Source organism: Natator depressus, chromosome 4 (assembly GCF_965152275.1).
Source record: "Natator depressus isolate rNatDep1 chromosome 4, rNatDep2.hap1, whole genome shotgun sequence".
NCBI classification, from domain to species: domain Eukaryota; kingdom Metazoa; phylum Chordata; order Testudines; family Cheloniidae; genus Natator; species Natator depressus.
Genome location: NC_134237.1, coordinates 138,951,054 through 138,969,110, shown reverse-complemented (window position 1 = coordinate 138,969,110; position 18,057 = coordinate 138,951,054). Strand labels below are relative to the sequence as shown.

The window sequence follows — 18,057 nt, the reverse complement described above, 5'->3', positions numbered from 1 at the left end:
GAGAAGATAAAGATAATTTGGAAGAGGCCCCTGCATGCTTCAGTGGCTTTGCATTTTGCAAATTACAATGATGAGTCTAAAAACGCCAAGTCTTAATACTGACCAGGAGGCTGTCCAGTAACCCATGTGTCTGGGATGGAGTGCCCTGCACACGAGAGAGGTCACTAGCTTACTGAGCTGCTGGAGCAGGAACTGCCCTGTACTATAGCTGTACAGAGCCTAGCACAGTGGGGCCCCAACACTAATGAAGGCGGCTAGGTGCTACCGAAGTATAAATAGACGGGGCAGAATTCCCTTTCGATTGTTGTTATTTTGATGGATGAAGTCTATTTATTTTTAAACATTTTTCTATTTTTATCTATTTAAATTTTTGCTGTTGTGGGAAATTATGAGGGTCAGACAGGGCGGGGGTTGGACAATAATTATGTCATGACAGTAAACACTAAGATTCAAAAACGTAAAAGCTTTGATAACCATTAAAATATCGTCAACATCACATGTAAAAATATACAGAATAAATATCCTTAAGTCAAACTCTTATCAGTTCTCAAGCAGCATTTATCTCACTTGGCCTAGCTGTAAAATTTCTGTTATCGTCAATGGAACTGCTTTTTTCTCAGTTTGTGAGAGTATGGTGAAATTGACATTTACTGATTAAAAAATCTTATCCTTCCAAGCCTCAATCTAAATGATTAATACATGTGAATCAATACATTTTGTATATGTAAATCATGTATATTTCTGTGATTAGAGATGAACAATTATTTCACAAGGACTAGGTAACACAACAGATTTTAGCTTCTTTCTGCTTGTTGAAGATCAACACATGCAGACCCACTGAATAGGCTACTGAGGGTTCAAACCCTAAAGGTTTAGTGCCATAGCCCAGGCCTCTACCCTGTGAGCTGAAGAAGTCAGTCAGCTTGTTGTTGGTAGTAGTAAACGGTCATCATCCTTGTGTGGACCAGTCACTAGAGGAGGATGTGACACACTTTGGGTTGTGCGCGTGGATCCTGATTTCCTTGAAATAGTTTTTCTGGCTGTGTGTCGGCAAATCGCTCTGCAAATTCGATCCACAAACTACAGGACAATTTGAAATCTGAGCCATGGTGCTTCAGTCAGGATGGATCAGAAGTCACAGCTTTCATTTGGGCCCCCTGATTGGGTGAGTGCACAAGCGTGCAATATAAAGTTTTTCTCAGGATACTTGTGCACAAGACGTTGAAACTTGTTTCCCAGGAATGTTTGTGCCTTTTGAAAAGCAACAGGGGGGTCGAACATTTGCAGTTAAAAAAAACAACCAAAAAACCCAAACACAGGCCCTTTGGCTGGGTGACTTTCAGCTCCGTCCGGTTGGTTAAGTCCCTTCTGCACCTCTCAAGGCTGCTGAGGGGTGGAGCCTGCTTTAATTTTAATTGAGCTAGGCTCTGAGTCCTCCTTATGGGCTAGGGTCCTGGTGGTTCTTCTGTGTACAATAAATAGCCACATAGGGTGTATTAAAGATGTCAGCTTAGCTTGGAAGGAGAAAACACACCCATTTGAAGCATTGCTAGAGAGTTTGCTTTTGGCCTCTGTTTCTGAACGATAAATCAGGCTATTAGACTGACTTATTGATCCGTGTTCTCATAACAAGTAGCTCTTTAGGCGAACGTAAGAAAGGAAGCTATCTTGGTTATTTATACAGTGCCCATCACATTGGTATTGGATGCCTGCCAAAGTTATGCTGTCCACATGAAGATATTCTTCTTTCCTCCAGCCTGCCAGGACTGGGAGTCATTGTTTCCTGTCCAGGTTCTTTTGGGCAGGCTGGTGGGAGAAGTGGGGCTTGCATTTTGCTCTGAAAGCCCAGAGGTTGACTGCTCACCTTGGCTTCTCACAAAAGGCCACTGGCCCACCTCTGAAGGTGTTTCCTGAACACCCGAGCCTGCCCTTTGATGAGAAAGGTTCCATTGTCCCAGTAGAATGTCGCTGTGGTGGGCGGTCCCATGGAGAGACTGGGTAGTGAGAACTCAAGTCTTCAGGTTGTCCCTCCAGGGAGTCAGAGCAGAGTGGGACACAGGGTGATGGGCTTAGGGTGGTCCCTGTTGCTGAGCTGCTGTGTTCTGACTCGGGTGTAGCTGTTCCCTGGGCTGTGGTCTCGCACCTTAATGCAGAGAGTTCTGGAGGTCCTGGATGCCTGGGTCACCGGAGAGCAGGTTGGAACTTTTCCGATGACCATTTTGTTCGAGAATGACAGTTGGTGGAATTTGAGGTGTTTGGCAGAAACACGTCAAGTTTGATGACTTTTCATATGATCACAAGCAGGGACAGGGTTCCAACAGAAACCTGCCTGGCTTCCTGCTGATTCACTGTGGGGAGCCCCACCAGATGGACTGCCCCAAGGCTGAGGACCCCAGGTTTCTCACGTTCATGGCTCAGGAGAAGCCCTACCATGCGTGCCACTGGAAGCTCTTTGGGGCAGGGACTTGCTATGTATTTATATGGCACCTAGCACAATGTAGCCCTGATTTCAGTCCCGGCCTCTAGGCATTTCCTTTAGGAAAACCTTTGCAAAGCACTTTGAGATTGGTTAATGAAAAGCATTCTGTTAATGCCAAACATCATTAATATGGAGCAAAATGTGCGTTTTCCCCTAAAACATTTGTTCTTGAGGGTAGGATGAACTGTCAGCTACTGACAGCTATGAATCATTCAACCTAAAGCTTCTGAAAGCATCAAAGGGGAAATCTTGGTGGTTCCAATGGATGCTATTTATCTTATTGGTTTCTTTTGTTCTTGCCCTGCCATGCCCCTAGCAACCAGTTTAATGCTTCATAAATCTTGAATCATTGCATATAAAAGTTGAATCAACTATGATCATCACCTAGCCTGCCAGAGCTCATGAGCTCCATTCTGCAGATTAAGACGCAGAGAACGTTTTTTGGATTGTAATTTCCCCCCCACCCCAAATGTCACTTTCCTTTGAGTCCCTCTTCAGGCATCACAGCGGTAATTGGCAAAGATTGTTGACTGTAGAGGTGCACGTTTTCGGCTTACTCATGGCAAGCCCCTGTTTTTCTGTGTTTCTCGTGAGCTGGGGATTTGACTAATACCTTTCCTCAGATGAAAAGGCTTAGCGTGATTTGCTTTTATGTTGCATTTTTCTCTGGCCTATGAGAAATGAGAACCTACTGTGCTGACAATACTTCCCCCTCCCGCCCCCTTACAATTTTCAAATGTGTGGCTGACAATAAAGCAATTCACTGTTTGAACAGAGCTGATCTGCCGTTCGCCCCCACAGGTCTGAGCTGTTGGTACTTCTGAACAGCTCTTATAAATATTGCCTTTTGATGTGTTTCTCACGTGGAGGTCTGCTCTGAAAAGTTTGCAGACCTGCACAGCCCGTTCCGTACCTTGGGCCTGGTCTACACTACAAACTTAGGTTGACGGAAGCTGCCTTACGTCCACCTTAATAATGTGTGTCTCCACTACCAGGTCCCTTCCACTGACCTAACTCACCTGTTACATCGCCTTCATTACTCCACCTCGGTGAGAGGCGTAGCGCTTAATTCCTTATTGATGTGTCGACTGGCAGGCAGTGTAGACGCAGAGTTGTGTAAGTTGACTGAATTGGCCTCCAGGAGGTGTCCCACAATGCTCAGCTGTGACCGCTGTGCTGATCGATTTCAACTCTGCTGCACAGCAGCTGGGTACACAGGAAAGAGCCCCTCCCCTCTTAAAGCCCCGGGAACTTTTGAATTCCCATTTCCTGTTTGATCAGAGCAGAGAGCTCGCCAGCCCAGCTGATCACGGTGACTCAGCGCCCCAAACGCGCCGCTGCCTGAAGGACACAGGAGATGGGGGATCTTATTGCTCTGTCCAGACACAGCTCCGATCCGGCTGAAGAAACGTAGACGTCTACAAAAAGATCACGCTGGGCATGGCAGAGAAGGGGTACACCAGGGACCCGCAGCAGTGCCGCATGAAAATCAAAGAACTTCAGCAGGCGTACCATAAGGCAGGGGAGGCGAACGGTCATTCTGGTTCTGCACCACAGACATGCCACTTCTACAAGGAGCTGCATGCGATTCTCGGCAGTGACCTGAGCACTACCCACAAATGCAGCGTGGACACCTCCCAGGAGTCTAAGTCCTGGGCCACCGCAGGTAAGAACGAGGAGAAGGAGGAGGTTTTGGAGGAGGAGAATGGGAGACAAGTGAGTGGGGGATTCTCCCCAAGAGCCAGGAACTATTTTTAACTCCGGAGCAGCCCAGCCGATCGCAGGACTGCCTCATGGCTGAGCGTGATGCCGGGGAAGGCACATCTGGTTAGTATGCAATTCAATCCAACTGTAGGGGTTACATGCTCCTTTAGTTTATGTTTAATTTGAAGAGAGAGTGCGGTGCAGTGGGTATCTGCTTCCCAGTGGCCGCTCCAGCTCCGCAGAGGGTGCCCCTGCGGAAAAGACTGTTTAGTGCACAGGGATGGCTTGGGGATCCTCCATGGAGATCTCTAGGAAGCTTTCATGGAGGTACTCTGCAATCCTGTGCAGAAGGTTTCTGTGGGGCGCTGCCTTATTTCTTCCACCACAGTAGGACACTTTCCCGCGCCACTCCAGGATTAACCCTGCTGGCTTTTTTGCAGTACAAAGTACGGCCGCATAAGGATCAGGTCTGTACCCAGACGCTTAAAGCATCTGCTCCCTTGCCGCCTCTGTTACCCTCCGGCGCCTGGTGTCACATTGGGTCTCCTGGTGGAAACGGGGGAAGTTTTCATGACAGGTGCTCACACTGCAAACAACAGAGCATGTGTCCCCCGCCGATGGTGATTTCAGGGTCCCTCAACCTTGGTTTTCCTAACATGCCGTGGTTTGGATGGCAGGGATCAGCATTGACCTAAGAACTAGCAATGCGTCTGCAAACACACCAACTCTTCCAGCATGTTACACTCTCTTCCCACCAAGTAGCAGTGGTAATGCTCTACATAAGAACGAATGGCCACACCAGGTCAGACAAATGGTCCATCTAGCCCAGTATCTTGTCTTCTGACAGGGACCGCTGCCAGATGCTTCAGAGGGCAGGAACAGAACAGGGCAATTTTGAATGATCCATCCCCTGTCATCCAGTCCCAGCTTCTGGCAGCTGGATGCATGGGGTTGCATCCCTAACCATCTTGGCTAATGGCCTATCCTCCATGAACCCAGTTATACTTTTGGCCTTCACGACATCCCCTGGCAGCGAGTTCCACAGGTTGACGGTGTGTTGCCTGGAGGAGTACTTCCTTCTCTGGGTTTTAAACCTTTGCAGACTCTGTGGGCTGGATTCCGTGGGATGAATAACAAAGAATTCCTCACAGTCAGGCTGTTCTCCCCTCTTCCCTTCTGGTGGGAAAGGGGGCCGAAGAGCCTGTGACTCACGCTGAGTGGGAGGAAGTTGGGTGGGGCGTCTCTACTGTATGCCACTTTGCGCCTCCTCAGAACCTACCGTACCTGTCAGTGGGTGTGACTGGGTAACAGGACCCCACCAGGCACAGTGGGAAGCAGGGGCCGAGCTATTCGTAATGGTGAATGAGCAAGGAGAGCACTGTATGTTACGAATGTGCAGAGAACGGTCGAGTTCACGGCAGCAATGTTAATGCTATTAGCTTACAGTGGATCTTGGAGGGATCACGCAGGCTCTATGTGTGGGTGTGTGCAATCCTTGGCCTGGCCTGCTTCTACTTGGCAGAGGGGAGTTCTGAAAAGTGTTTAATGCAGCCAAGTGCAGAGTTGTGGATGTAGCTACCCGGAATGCAGGCCGTAGCTACGGAATGGGGGGCAGTATCCCGGCAAGCTGCGAGTCTGCAATGGGTTTAGGGGTCACAGGGGACCAGCAACTGAGCATGAGCGCCCAGTGCAACACTGGAGCCAAAAGGGCTAATACAATCGTTAGGTGTATCTGCAGGGGAGTAGCGAGTAGGAGCAGGGAGATGGTTTCACCTCGGGGTGCAGCATTGGTATGACCGACACTGGGCCCTGCGTGTCCAGCCGGGTGCCTGCACTTTCAAAAGCAAGTTGAGAAATTGGAGAGGGTGCAGAAAAGAGCCACAGCAGTGATTCAGGGGCTGGAGAAAATGCCTGACAGTGAGAGACTTCAAATGCTTGGTCTGTTTAGCTTCTCAGAAAGGTGCCTGAGAGGTGATTTGATCCGAGTGTCCGATTACCTTCCTGAGGAGAAAATGCCAGGTACTACGGGCTCTGTAATCTAGTGGAGAAAGGCGGGACAAGACCCAACGGCTGGAAGTTAAAGCCCGACACGTTCACATTAGCAAGAAGGCAGGTGTTTGACAGGGTGGGTGATTAACTGCTGGAATAAACCACCCAGGGAAGGGGCAGATTCTTTGTCTCTGTGTGTTCCCATAAGCCTGGCTGCCTTTCTGGAAGATGCTTCAGTGCAGCGGTTCTCAACCTTTTTGGGCTCAAGACACCTCTGTAAATGTTCCAGGCCTGTCGTGACCCAGGGGTGGAGGTCCTGGGGCAGAGCCATAACTAGGGGTTTTAGCTTCTGGGGCGAGCAAGCATATTTGCACCCCCTGCCAGCAGCGATGTATGGGGGAGGGGGCATGCGGGACCACGTCCCTGTCCCCCTCCGATTTTTTGGTTGTGCCCCTGCTCCCCACCCAGACAGGCTGGGTGATCTGCTGAGGTGAGTCAGAAGGTAGAGATGACTCTCCGTCCCCAAGCTCCGCTCCACAGGGCTTGCCCAAGCTGCCTGGCATTATTGGCCCTGAGCTGCCCCCGCAACCACGCCCTGGTTACAGCCCTGCCCTGGGGTAGTTCAGTCGGGTGCTGCCCCCCAGGAGGGTTGGGTCCTGCCTGACACTCACCCCACACTGGCGTCTCCTGTAGATGCTGTGCTGTGGGGCTGGCTGGGCTTGGCTCTCCCCTCCAGGGCTGCAGCGCTGCTCAGGTTTGGCCCCACCCCTCTGACTGGACCAAATTTGGGTGAGTGGAGTTGTGCCCTGGCTCACAGGGTTGCAGTGCCACTCGCTCACTTTTGGCCTACCCGGGCTTCCGTCGTCTTGACGGCTGGGCCAAACCTGAGTGGCACTGGGAGGGATCCTAGAGGCAGCAGTGCCTGGAGCAGGGAGGCGAGCCCAGCCATCCCCGTGGGACAGGAGCTGCCATGTGACCCTTTGAAACATTCTGGGGACCCAATTCTGGGTCCTGACCCCCAGGTTGAGGAACCCCGCATTAGCCAAACACAAGTGCCTGGGCTCAGTACAGGGGGAGCTGAGATTCTCTGGCCTGGGCTAGCCAGGAGGTCAGAGTGGATGATCTAATGATCCCGTCTGGCCGCAAACTCTGTGGACTTACCAACGTTAGCGGCTGAAAGGTGTATCTCAGTGGAAAGTCGGGTTGCATTAGCTTCCTCCTCCGGTGAAAAGTAACAGCAGGTCCCCAGTGAAAGAGAGATGGTGAACGTGGCCTCCATGGATTGGTGCTTCTTATTTGCTGCATTTTAAAGAGGTGCTGGGGGAGAGGCAGGAACAACGTGGCAGGTGGTGTTTAAAGAGACGTCTGAACAACCCTGTCAGCGGCCTTGGGGAACGGCTCGCCTCTCTGTGTTGGTGCTGCGGGTGGAACAGTGGCTGGCAGCAGCGTGTTCTTCCGCTGGAACGCTCGAGCCGTAGGGATTCCCAGGCTCGGTGGCTTGGGGCGGGGTTCTGCGTTCAGATGAAAGATTTGTCCGTGAGGGGAGTCTTCGCTACCGAGGCAGCTTCTGTGAGCGATGAGGCTTCAGAAAAGCAGCTAGTCGTCACGTGGGACCCAGACGGCAGTTGGGGCTAGAGATGTCATCCGGGATCGGAGCCCCGATGTGCTGGGCACTGTGTGCGAAAGCATAGTGAGAAAGGGTCCCTGCCGCGAAGAGCCCCGATAGCCCAGGAGGGGCCACGCGGCCTGCTCAGACATTGCCATGCAGACCGTTCTCAGGGTGGTTTCTCTTACGCTCTTGAGGACGGTTATCCAACTGATCCCTCCAGGTGTGACTCGCAAGGGGTTTATCTGACATCTCCTACTGTGCTGGACCTTGCCTCTGGCTCAGGATAGTGGAACCTATGGGGAATGACTCTCGTCTTTCCTGCTAACAAATGGCAGTGAGGAATTGGAACTGGATCTAGTAGAAAGGTATCCAACCCTGATCTCCCAAGCCCTAGGCAGGCAGGATCTTGTCTAGATCAAGGACCAATCATGGACTCTGTCCATGGTCAGGGCCTGCTCCAAAATCATTGTTCTGCAGGAGTAAGGGAGCTCTTCGGGGGAGCAAGACATGGCGTTATCACAGCACCTGGCCTGGCCTCTGGAGATCCCTCCGCCAGAGATCAGGGAGCTCACACCTTGCCACCTTTCCACGTCTTTCTTTGACCTGGAGCTTTCACCCCATTAAACACAAGAGTGCTCTGTTTATGGAGCAGGAAGAGAAGCAAAGCGACCTAAGGATCAGCAACCTTGGACAACGTAGGGTTCTGCCAAGTGCTCCAATCTCCTGTAGTGAGGGAATGCTGGCTACACTAGACCCTGCATTGGTAGGGTGGCCAACTGTCTAATCACACAAACCCAAACACCCTTGCCCTGCACTGCCCCTTCTCCGAGGCCCCACCCAGCTCACTCCATCCTCCCTCCCTCTGTCGCTCGCTCTCCCCACCCTCACTCACTTACATGGGGCAGGGGGTTGGGCTCTGGGCTGCGGGATGAGGCAGAGGGGTTCAGAGTGTGGGAGGGGGTTTTGGGCTGAGCCTAGGGCAGGGGGTTGGGGTACAGGAGGAGGTGACAGGTGCAGGCTCCAATGAGGAGGCACTTACCTCGGGGGGCTCCCGGTCGGCGGTGCAGCAGGGCTAAGGCAGGCTCCCTGCCTGCCCTGGCCCCAAGCTGCTCCTGAAAGTGGCTGGCACGTCCCTGTGGCCCCTGGGGGGGAGGGAAGGGAAGGGGGCTCCGCGTGCTGCCCGCGCCACCCCCGCAGCTCCCATTGGCCTCAGTTCCCAGCCAGTGGGAGCTGCAGAGTCGGTGCTGGGGGCGGGAGCAGCGCGCAGAGCCAACTGGGCCCCTCCAGGGATGTGCCAGCTGTTTTCAGGAGCGGCGCGGGGCCAGGGCAGGCAGGGAGCTTGCCTTAGCCCTGCTGTGCTGCTGGATTTTCAGCGCCTAAAATCTCCCGGTTTGGCTTCAGTAGCCTATGGGAAATAGGACCTGATTCCGGGAGACTCCTGGAGGGTTGGCAACCCTATCCGTTGGTGAGACTGAAGCTGGCTTCCCCGTGCTAAACCAGAATTACCCCCCACTTCTCCAATCCACTTGGCTTGTCACGTGCCAGAGCTTCACCTAAGATAGAAGTTTTCCGGCAAGTTTTGAGCAAATTACAGGAGGCATTTTGGAGACTTGGGAGGTTGGCTGGTGGTTTATATTACAACAGTGTCCAGAGCCCAGCAACCCCCATCAAAGATCAGGGCCCCATTGTGCTGGGTGCTGTAAATACCTTAGAAGCAGGAATGGTAGATAGCGCCACCTAGAGTTAAGGTTACCTGACACTTCCCATTACAAGACCCTGTTTTCAGTTGCTTGTAACTTTGCCAAACTTTAACCTGTTGGGCTGGAATTTTCCACGCTGGGCGTCTGCCTCCAGCTGTGTTTTTTTTTTTTTTTTTTTTTAAAGTTTTAGCAAAAATAGTTCAGTTATTTGAGAACGAGTTTTGGGGAAAATACATTGTTTTGCCCATGTTAGAAAAAACAACTCCTCTTACAAAAGTTTTGAGATGCTCTAGCACCCCCATGCTTTGACGCAGGGACTTGAAACTAGGCCTGGGGCTAGCTCTGGTGTCAGAGAGATGCCCTCTGCCATCCCGGGGGAAAGCTGCCCAAATCTGGCCAAGTTATAAGCTTTTGAAAAATTGCAGTTTGCACGTGCATCTTTACCACCCTTGTGATTTGCACCCGTGCAAGGCTCTGAGCCGTGTGGGAGTAAAGTGTACCAAAGATGAGAAGGCAGAGCACAGTTCTACTCTGCTGCATAGCTCAGGCTTTATAATGACCCTAAGACCCAGAGGAAGAACCGTCAAGTTGGAGCCTTGCGACCTGACCCCTAGGGGACTCGACCTCAGGTGTTAGGTTTGGGTTGGGGCAGGCGTGGAAATGACTGTGGATACTTGGATCAGGTTTGGGTCGGGCTTTACAATTAGGCCTGAGCAGAGTGGGCACGGGTGCTGGGGGATGACTTGGCAGGGTTGGGGCCATGGCAAATAGTCCTTTATTTACATGGGCTGGTGGCTGGCAGAGGCAGCCCTGCCAAGGGAGGGAGCGATGTGCTCGCACCAGCTGTTTCCTGCCTTGATAGACAGACTCAGCTGCCAGGGGAACAGTGTGGCCAGCTGGGGCACCGCACCGGGCACCCCCTGCCCAGCACCCTGCCCTGCCTGGTGTGGAAGAGCTCATGGGGCCTGCTGCATCGCTTCAGGAAATCCAAGGAGGAGGAGCTCGGGGGGCTCTGCCAGTGGGTACTGCCCCCACTCTTCCCCCCGACCCACCCTGTGCCCAGAGCCTTGCTGCGGGGCTGGGCAGGAGGTGGCAGCAGATGGTGGGGAGGCTGCCCCGTGCCTGCAGGACGATTGGGCTATCCCACTGCCTGGGGGTGCAGAGGGCTGTTGCAGGGCTGGGGTGTGGGCATGGGTGGCCCCCGGCTCCTGGGGGCAGGGCGGTGGGTCAGGCAGGTTTGGGAAAGGCAGAAGGAGGTAGGTCTATTTGCAGCACCCCAGCCATGCTGGTCCGTTGGCTCCGGCTCCTGCTGCTCTGTGCCTGACCTTGCCACCCGGCCCAAACCCAGCGAGACATGGCTACAAGTGCCAGCTTCAGATCGGATGTGAAAACAACTCAGTGCTCCAGGGCAAGGTTCAGATTGGCTGTGAGCTAGTCGCGTTCGGGTTAGGCTTTAAAATGAGCCCTGAGCAGACCAAGAATTCAAGTCCATTTTGGTCCTTAAATTGCATTTGAGGAAACTAGCTGAGCGTAGCTACCCGGAGGCCAGAGATAATCTGTTGCTCTGTTGGAAGTTGCTCTCTCTGAGCCAGATGGTGCCAGGCCTTATTAGCCGTCTCTCCAAATAGGCCTGGGGGGAAACCTTCTCCTGGGCCGCCATCTGGCCAGCCAGATGCATCCCTAACACCGTGGATTTCCCCACTTCCTGTCCCTCTCCTGCCTCTTCTCATTTGCCTGTCGTTCCGTAAAACACCTGGGCCCACTGCTTCCCTATCAGTCTGTCCACTCCTTTTTCCTTTCCTTGGCTGAGCCGTCTGGCTGCCTGCAAAGCGGCCCAGGGTTAGATTCTGGCATGTGGAATCAGGATTCCTGGGTCTGTTCCCAGCACCATGTACGTTGCTCCTCGCACCTCACCCTGCTTCACAAAGTGGTGTTGTCGCCATTTTACAGTTAGGGAAACGGAGGCATGGAGCTGGGCTGTCAGAGCTAGGAATAGAACTCCCAGCCAGTAGACAGGGCCTGATCCTGAGATGTGCTAGTTGTTTGCGGTTCCCTTGGACTTCAGCATGAGTTGCAGGTGCTAGATCATCGGGGGAACTCCTGCGTGTGACTGATACACAATCTGCCTCGCCAGCGCCACTCCCTCAGACTCGAATGGTGATGGCCCAGTGGCTAATCATTGTGTCTTGCTAATTACCAGCGTACGCCAACCTAGCACGCTGGGTCTTGGGCATTCACTGCAGTGCCCCCATTACATCATAATCTCTTTGGAGCAAGGACCCACGAGGCATTCGAGGCATGTGAAGCGTGTGGCAACTTTTGGGCACTGTGTGAAAATACTACAGCATTGTGGGTAAGCGCGCAGAATTCCAAATGGGTATGTTGTGTGTAATGGACCGGAGAGCTGGTGAGAGAGAGTTCTGTAGTTCCTGGCTGTGATCACATGACATGGGTCAGTGTTACGACATGTTGTATCTCTATCCATCAGCTGTTAGGCTGTCTTTGTGTTTGCGGTGTTTGTCGGATTTGGCATCGCTCTGGAATCTCTCTCCATGGGACGTATTGCTCCCTTAACGTGTCCCTGTTGGTTTAAATGCCGTGTCCCAAATGGTAGGAATATCCTTGCGTCCTGTTCCTGAGACACATTGTGCACCTGTTTGATCATCTGCATTCGCAGACTGCTCTTCAGCTCCAGCGCACGTGAGACTTCCGGTTCCACTGGTTCAAACTCTTAACGAAGCTTGTGCCCGGTTGGCAGCCCTCACGTGCAAATGCGGTTACCGTGAATGTGCACAGAAAGTGGGTATTTGCACTTACCTTATTTTCACACACAGTAACAGAAATTGCTCATGCAATTGGGCACTCAGTGTTACCACATGCAGCTTTCCACTTAACTTTGAATATTGGGATGTTGATCTTTATTGTAAAAGTGATCCTGACAGCCCAGGAGCTGGGACAGCTGATGCTTGGGGCTAATGCCAAGTGTACCAGAGCAGATTAGCCATAAAACTTGCAGTTCTTGCATCTATTTTGCTCCCCCTCAGCCTCAGCCTCCATACACCAGCCAGTGATCTGCTCCAGTTCGCCCCTCTGCCCCAGGTGCCCCGGTGAAAATGGGTTCTATAAGTCTGCATGGGGTGGTGAACAGGTGGGGCCATCCAAGTTTGTGGCCTCTGCTTATTTTCACTTGGGCCTAGTGCAGAGGGAGAGAGAAAGGCAGGGTGTGAAGGGCGAGGATCAGTGTGTAGAAATGGTGCTGAACCCTGGCTTTGCCAGCCGCTGCCAGATGGAGGGAGCATTGAAGGTAGGGCTTCCACCCATCCAGATTTTACCCAGACACTTCGGATTTTGGCTTCTGTGTCTGGGTGCCATTTAAGGTTGCCAGGTGCCCAGTTTTCAACCAGAAAGTCCGCCTGAAAAAGGGACCTGGCAACCCTAAATGGCACCTGAACCAAAAGTCCAGTTACCACAGATCGGGGAGAGGTGCCGGGACATTAACCCGCGCCAGTCCCTGCTCAGCTGGGGCCGCCTCCTACCTGCAGGCAGGCTCCTTGAAACAATCCAGCAAGTGACAGGGATGGGTCCTTGGGGTAGAGGTGGGGCAGGTCCTCAGGGGGAGAGGCGGGGCCTTGGGGGGAGGGGGCAGGGCCCAGCAGTTAGAAAGGTGGCAACGCTAGTTGAAGGGGGCTACACCAGCAGCAGTGGCTGGAGGGGGATCCCTGCAGAGGCAGGCCATGTACGAAGCGGCCCTGAGGCATATACAGGAGCAGCTGCACCTTTCTCAATCTGGAACCCCCCCCAGGCAGGGGCCGTGTGGCTGCAGAGCACCTAGTACAGTGCGACCCGGATCCGGATTGGGGCCTCCGGGTGCTGCTGCAGTTCAGACCCTAAACGAGGGCAGCGTGTGCTCTGCATGTTCGGCCCCGGCTCTGCACCCCCCCGCACCCCGGAGCGTAGTGGGGGCTCGAAGCACCTTTTCACCTCGGGCTGAGCAGGGCTTGCGAGTGACTCCCTTTTAGTCACACTGGCAAAGTGCATGCGGTGTCCCCCTCTAGTGGCTGGTCCACAGTGGATAAAAGCCCACTAGTGCTGCCAGCCAGAGGAGTTGCTCCTTCAGCTCAACCAGGCGGTGCAGCGGTGCTGAAAGGCCGAGGTTCGAACCCCGCTGAGGACCCTGGGCCGAGTCGTTACACTTGCTGGATACAATGGGATTCAGCACTGGTGATTCCCACCTGCAGCCATCGCTCAGCTCAGGCTCCAATGTGAATTCCTTGAAGCCGTTTCTTGTTGCTGCGCTTCCTCGCCTCCCCATGGCTGCTCCGTGGGGCGCTGGGTTAGAGGAGTGGGTGGGTTGTCAGCTCGGACTGGCTTTGCTGTCAAAGAGTCACCTCCCTGGCCCTCCTGATTAGAGACGGTTCATGCCACCGGCTCAGCACAGACGTACCTAGCAGAGCTCGCTCGGTCCGTCGGGCATCTGGGAAACATCACCTGCTCTCCTCTGATGGATTAAAGCCCCAGGTCTGTGCAGATCAGCCCCAGGTCCCCAGCCCTGCACAGACTGATGCACTGAGGATCTGTGAGCCAAACCGTCGGCTTGCTGGGTGGAATGGCCTCCTGGCATGGGTCACTGGTCATGGCGGAGATGCTGGGCAGGGGCTCTGCAAAGCCCCCCACCCAGTCAATAGAGGGACACTTCCCAAGCCCAGCTGCAGGGAGCCAGGAGAGCATCTCCCTGCCCAGAGCCTGGCGTCGCTGCAAAGCTCCCGCGCTCTGTGATGGACGGGACTGATCTGAAGCACCGGCTGGTGCTCAATAGAGCTCCAGAGCAGGTGTTTTCTGAGCACGCTGACTCTCCAGCCCAGGGAAGTGAGGGGGATCTATAACCTCGCCAACTGTAACCCCTTCCTGGCTCCTAGAGAGTGCCCGGGGCTGGTTGCCAAGTGCTTTACAAGAAAGTCAGTATCTTTATCCCCATTTCAGAGATGGGGAAACCGAGGCACTGGGTGAACATGGGAAAGTCACTTCAGCAATCCAGTGCTAGAGTCCACGTCTGCTGAGTTTCAGTCCCATGCTTTATCCATAAGGCCATGCTGCCTCCCAGCTCCCGCTTGCCAGCTGGCTGCCCCAGTCCCTTTCTGGCTCCAGGCACCGTGTGGGAATGGGTGCCTCTGTCCGAGGGCTGTACAGCCCTGTCGCAAGGTGGGGCTACATACGCATGGAGTGGGGGGGAAGTTGAGGCACCCAGAGGTGGCACTGCCATGACCAACGGCAAGGTCAGGAGTAGACCAGATCTCCCAGCTCTAACCCCTGCACGACGCTGCCTTCAAGAGGCTTGGCTATTGACTCTTGGCTTTAATTCCTTCTCCATTCCAGGCTACAGTGTTAAGTGCGAGTACACCGCGCACAAAGAAGGGGTCCTGAAAGAAGAGATGGTGCTGTCCAGTGAGACCCATGAGGATGCCTGTGTCAAAGTGGTGGTTCAAGCCCGGGTCATGGGTAGGTATCCCTTTAAACACTGCTGGAAACAGGGTCTGGAGCCTTTCACTGCACAGGCCGCCTGGAATCCAGCCCTGGTGAGTGACGGCAGTCTGATTAGCGGCTGTGGCCCATTGCTAGGGGATTTAGGATGCATCAGGCAAGGTGTTTCCAGTAGAGAGAGAGATCAGCCAGAGCACTGGTAAGATCTCTCCTGGAATCCTGTGCACAATTTTGGGTACCCATGTTCCAGAAAAAGGCATTCGGATTGGCACAGGGCAGAGGAGGGCGGGTAGGATGGCCCAGGGAATGGAGAGCCTGTCTTAGGACAGCACGCTGGAAGAGCTTGGCAAAACGCAGGCCGAGAGGGGATCTGATTGCTCTGTAAATACACTGGGGGCAGGGAGCCAGGGAGGGAGAAGAACTAGTGAAGCTAAAGCTGCAAGAGCCAATGGGGAGAAACTGGCCAGGAGTCAGTTCAAGTTTGAAATGCAAAGAGTGGGGGGAACACGCGGTCAGAGCGGCGTGGGGCAGGGGGAGACAGTGTCTCAGAGTTTGAAGATGGTGCTTGCTTGGCATGTGATTGGGCCGGTGTGTTGGGGTTGCCTGTGATAGCAGGGGCTGGGCTCGGTGACCCAGCAGTCCCTTGCAGTCCGGGGCCCCCATGTGATCTGGGTTTGGCTGTGGATGTTTCATAGGTCTGCTTGCTCCAGGCCCGCAGACCGAAGTGGCTTTGCAAGCAGGACGATGACCCCAGTGCTGGCCCCTGGCTGGGTAAGAGGGCGTCAGGGACCGAGAAAGAGAAGCAGGTTCCCACCCTTGGAGACGGGTCCAGTGGTTTGGGCGCTAGCTGGGGACTTGGCGAGACCCTGCTCTGCCACAGATTGGCCATGTGACATAGGGCTGGATTTTCAAGGTATTTAGGTGCGTGAGGGCTTCTGAAAATCCCACCCGGCGCCTACCTGCATCTTTAGGTGCTAAATCCCTTGACAAATCTGGCCCATAGTCTCCGTGCCTCAGTTTCCCACCCATCCAATGGCGAAAACAGCACTTTCCTATTGTACATGAACAATTGTGAAGCGTTGAGAGGATAGAGACCCCATAAGTACCTGAGGTGACAGAGATGCCCCAAGGGCCCCCTGTTATTTGCCTAAAGAGTGTGGGAGAAAAATAGGAAGGCCGCGGGAGCGGTTCTTAACTGCAGCAGCCATCTGCACTCGTGTCCCCACCACTATAGACACCCCATGCTGCTTGCCGGGCCGCATGCTATGGAAATCTGACAGATCCACCCTCTGTCACCATCCCTTGGGCCAGGGGAACGTCGCTTGGCTTCATCGGGACGACATGTTTACGGGGGCTGGGGCTTCTTAGCAAAGGGGAGCTCCGGGAGGCCTGTTGGGGGGTGTCTCTTGCCATTCTCAAGCCAGCCGTGCGGGCTTGAATTGTCTGATTGTGAATTTGTTGCTTCCCCTCTGCGTGAAAGTTACGACGAGGGGCATCCCCCGTGTGCATTGTGGGCAGGGCTGGGGCGAGAGGTGGTGCGACACTTTAAATCTGTCTTAGGAGCTTGGCTGGGGTGTTGCACCAAGGCTAGGAGCCAAATGGAGGCCCAGATTTGGGGCTGGGAAGGAATTTCCCCCAGCTCAGATGAGCAGGGCCCTTGGGGGTTTTCACCTTCCTCTGCAGCCTGGGGCACGAGCCGTCTGATGGATCATGTAGGCACATCTCGCCTGATCAACCTCCTCGGGCATTGGCTGCTCCTCGGTCCCTCCTGTCCTCTGCTTGGGCCACACAGCAGTTCGGTCTCTCGGGGACTGAAATGCTGAGTCTGACCCGAGTGACCGGGTTCCACGCGGGGGTAACAGGGCGGAATGAGGCGGCCTGGCCTACGCAGGAGGGCGGACTAGAGCAGTGTTTCAAATCAAGCCGCTGTTGTCCCAAGTGTATTTACTGAGCTAGCCCCTTACTGGCTGCGTCTCCCAGCAGTTTCAGTAGAAGTTTGACGCTCAAGCCCCGGCAGAATTGGGCCCTGGCTCGGGTCAGAGGAGTCCTCTGTCTCAAAGGTGCTGACTTCCCCACTTCACCCTCGGTGCTCGACCGCCCCCAGCCCCGCCCCACTCCACCCCTTCCATATGGCCCCGCCCCGCCTCTTCCCCAAAGTCTCCGCCCCCTCCCTGCTCCTATTCCAACTCCTTCCCCAAATCCCCGCCCCGGCCCCGCCTCTTCCCCCAGCACGCCACGTTCCCACTCCTCCCCCGCAGCACACCGCCAAACAGCTCCTCCCCTAGCGCCCAGGAGAGCTCTGCTCCCTGTGCGGGATGGCGTATCCACGCCCGTGCACACCTTATCCTAGTGCAGCTAGGACGCTGCACTGCTAACGGAGCGATGGAGCTGTGAGCAGCAAAATCCCATGCTGAGGACTTCAGGCAAAATATTGTACCTGGTGCTATGAATTTCCACAGTGCTCTGCAAGCCTACAGCTGCCTCTCCTGCCCTGAAGGACTAAATAAGGCAAGATGAAATGTAGGGTGCTGTGTGTGGGGGGCAGGTCCATATAGAGGATAATAGCCTACTACTGCTGCCGTTCAGCTGAGCTGATGCCTTTGGCTCAAGTGATGGAACTCTATGTTTTGGTGCAAAAGGGTCAGGGTTCAAACCCTGTTGGCTGCCTGGTGTGTGTCTTTGGAGCTCCTTCGAAAGAGAATTTTGTGGGGCTTTTTCCTCCTCTTATAACCAAGTGCCTCGATAAGATCCAGTTCTTGGAGATGCTGCTTGGCGGGTGTTTGGGAGGGTACTGCCCCTGGCAGTTAATGGAGGGATGTAATTCAAATTCTTGATTGGCTTCCCAAAGCCACATGAACATGGCCAAAGGTGTAAACAGGGGCGAAGGTGTCGGGTCTCTGTCAGAGGTGGGTACAATCCATCAACAGCTGGATCCCACAGAGGCTGGAGCTCAGGGGGTCAAAGCAGGCAAAGAAGGTGAGTTAGAGAAATGAATTGCACTCTTGAATGGCTCTCCATCCACTTGGGGCCATACTTGGTTCCTGAGGAGCTATCGCTGACCCCCGGTGTACCCCACAGCAAATGCACTGATAGGAACG

At 54.0% G+C, this 18,057-nt stretch overlaps 1 protein-coding gene across 3 annotated transcripts in view; it reads left to right on the top strand.

Moving 5' to 3' along the window:
* ADISSP (adipose secreted signaling protein) overlaps positions 1-18,057 on the top strand; it is a 142,492-nt gene that overhangs the window by 112,706 nt on the left and 11,729 nt on the right. For all 3 annotated transcript variants that reach the window (XM_074951978.1, XM_074951977.1, XM_074951979.1), the window contains exon 5: positions 14,855-14,977. In XM_074951978.1, coding sequence (XP_074808079.1) covers positions 14,855-14,977 — 123 coding nt within the window. The remainder of the gene's footprint in view (positions 1-14,854; positions 14,978-18,057) is intronic.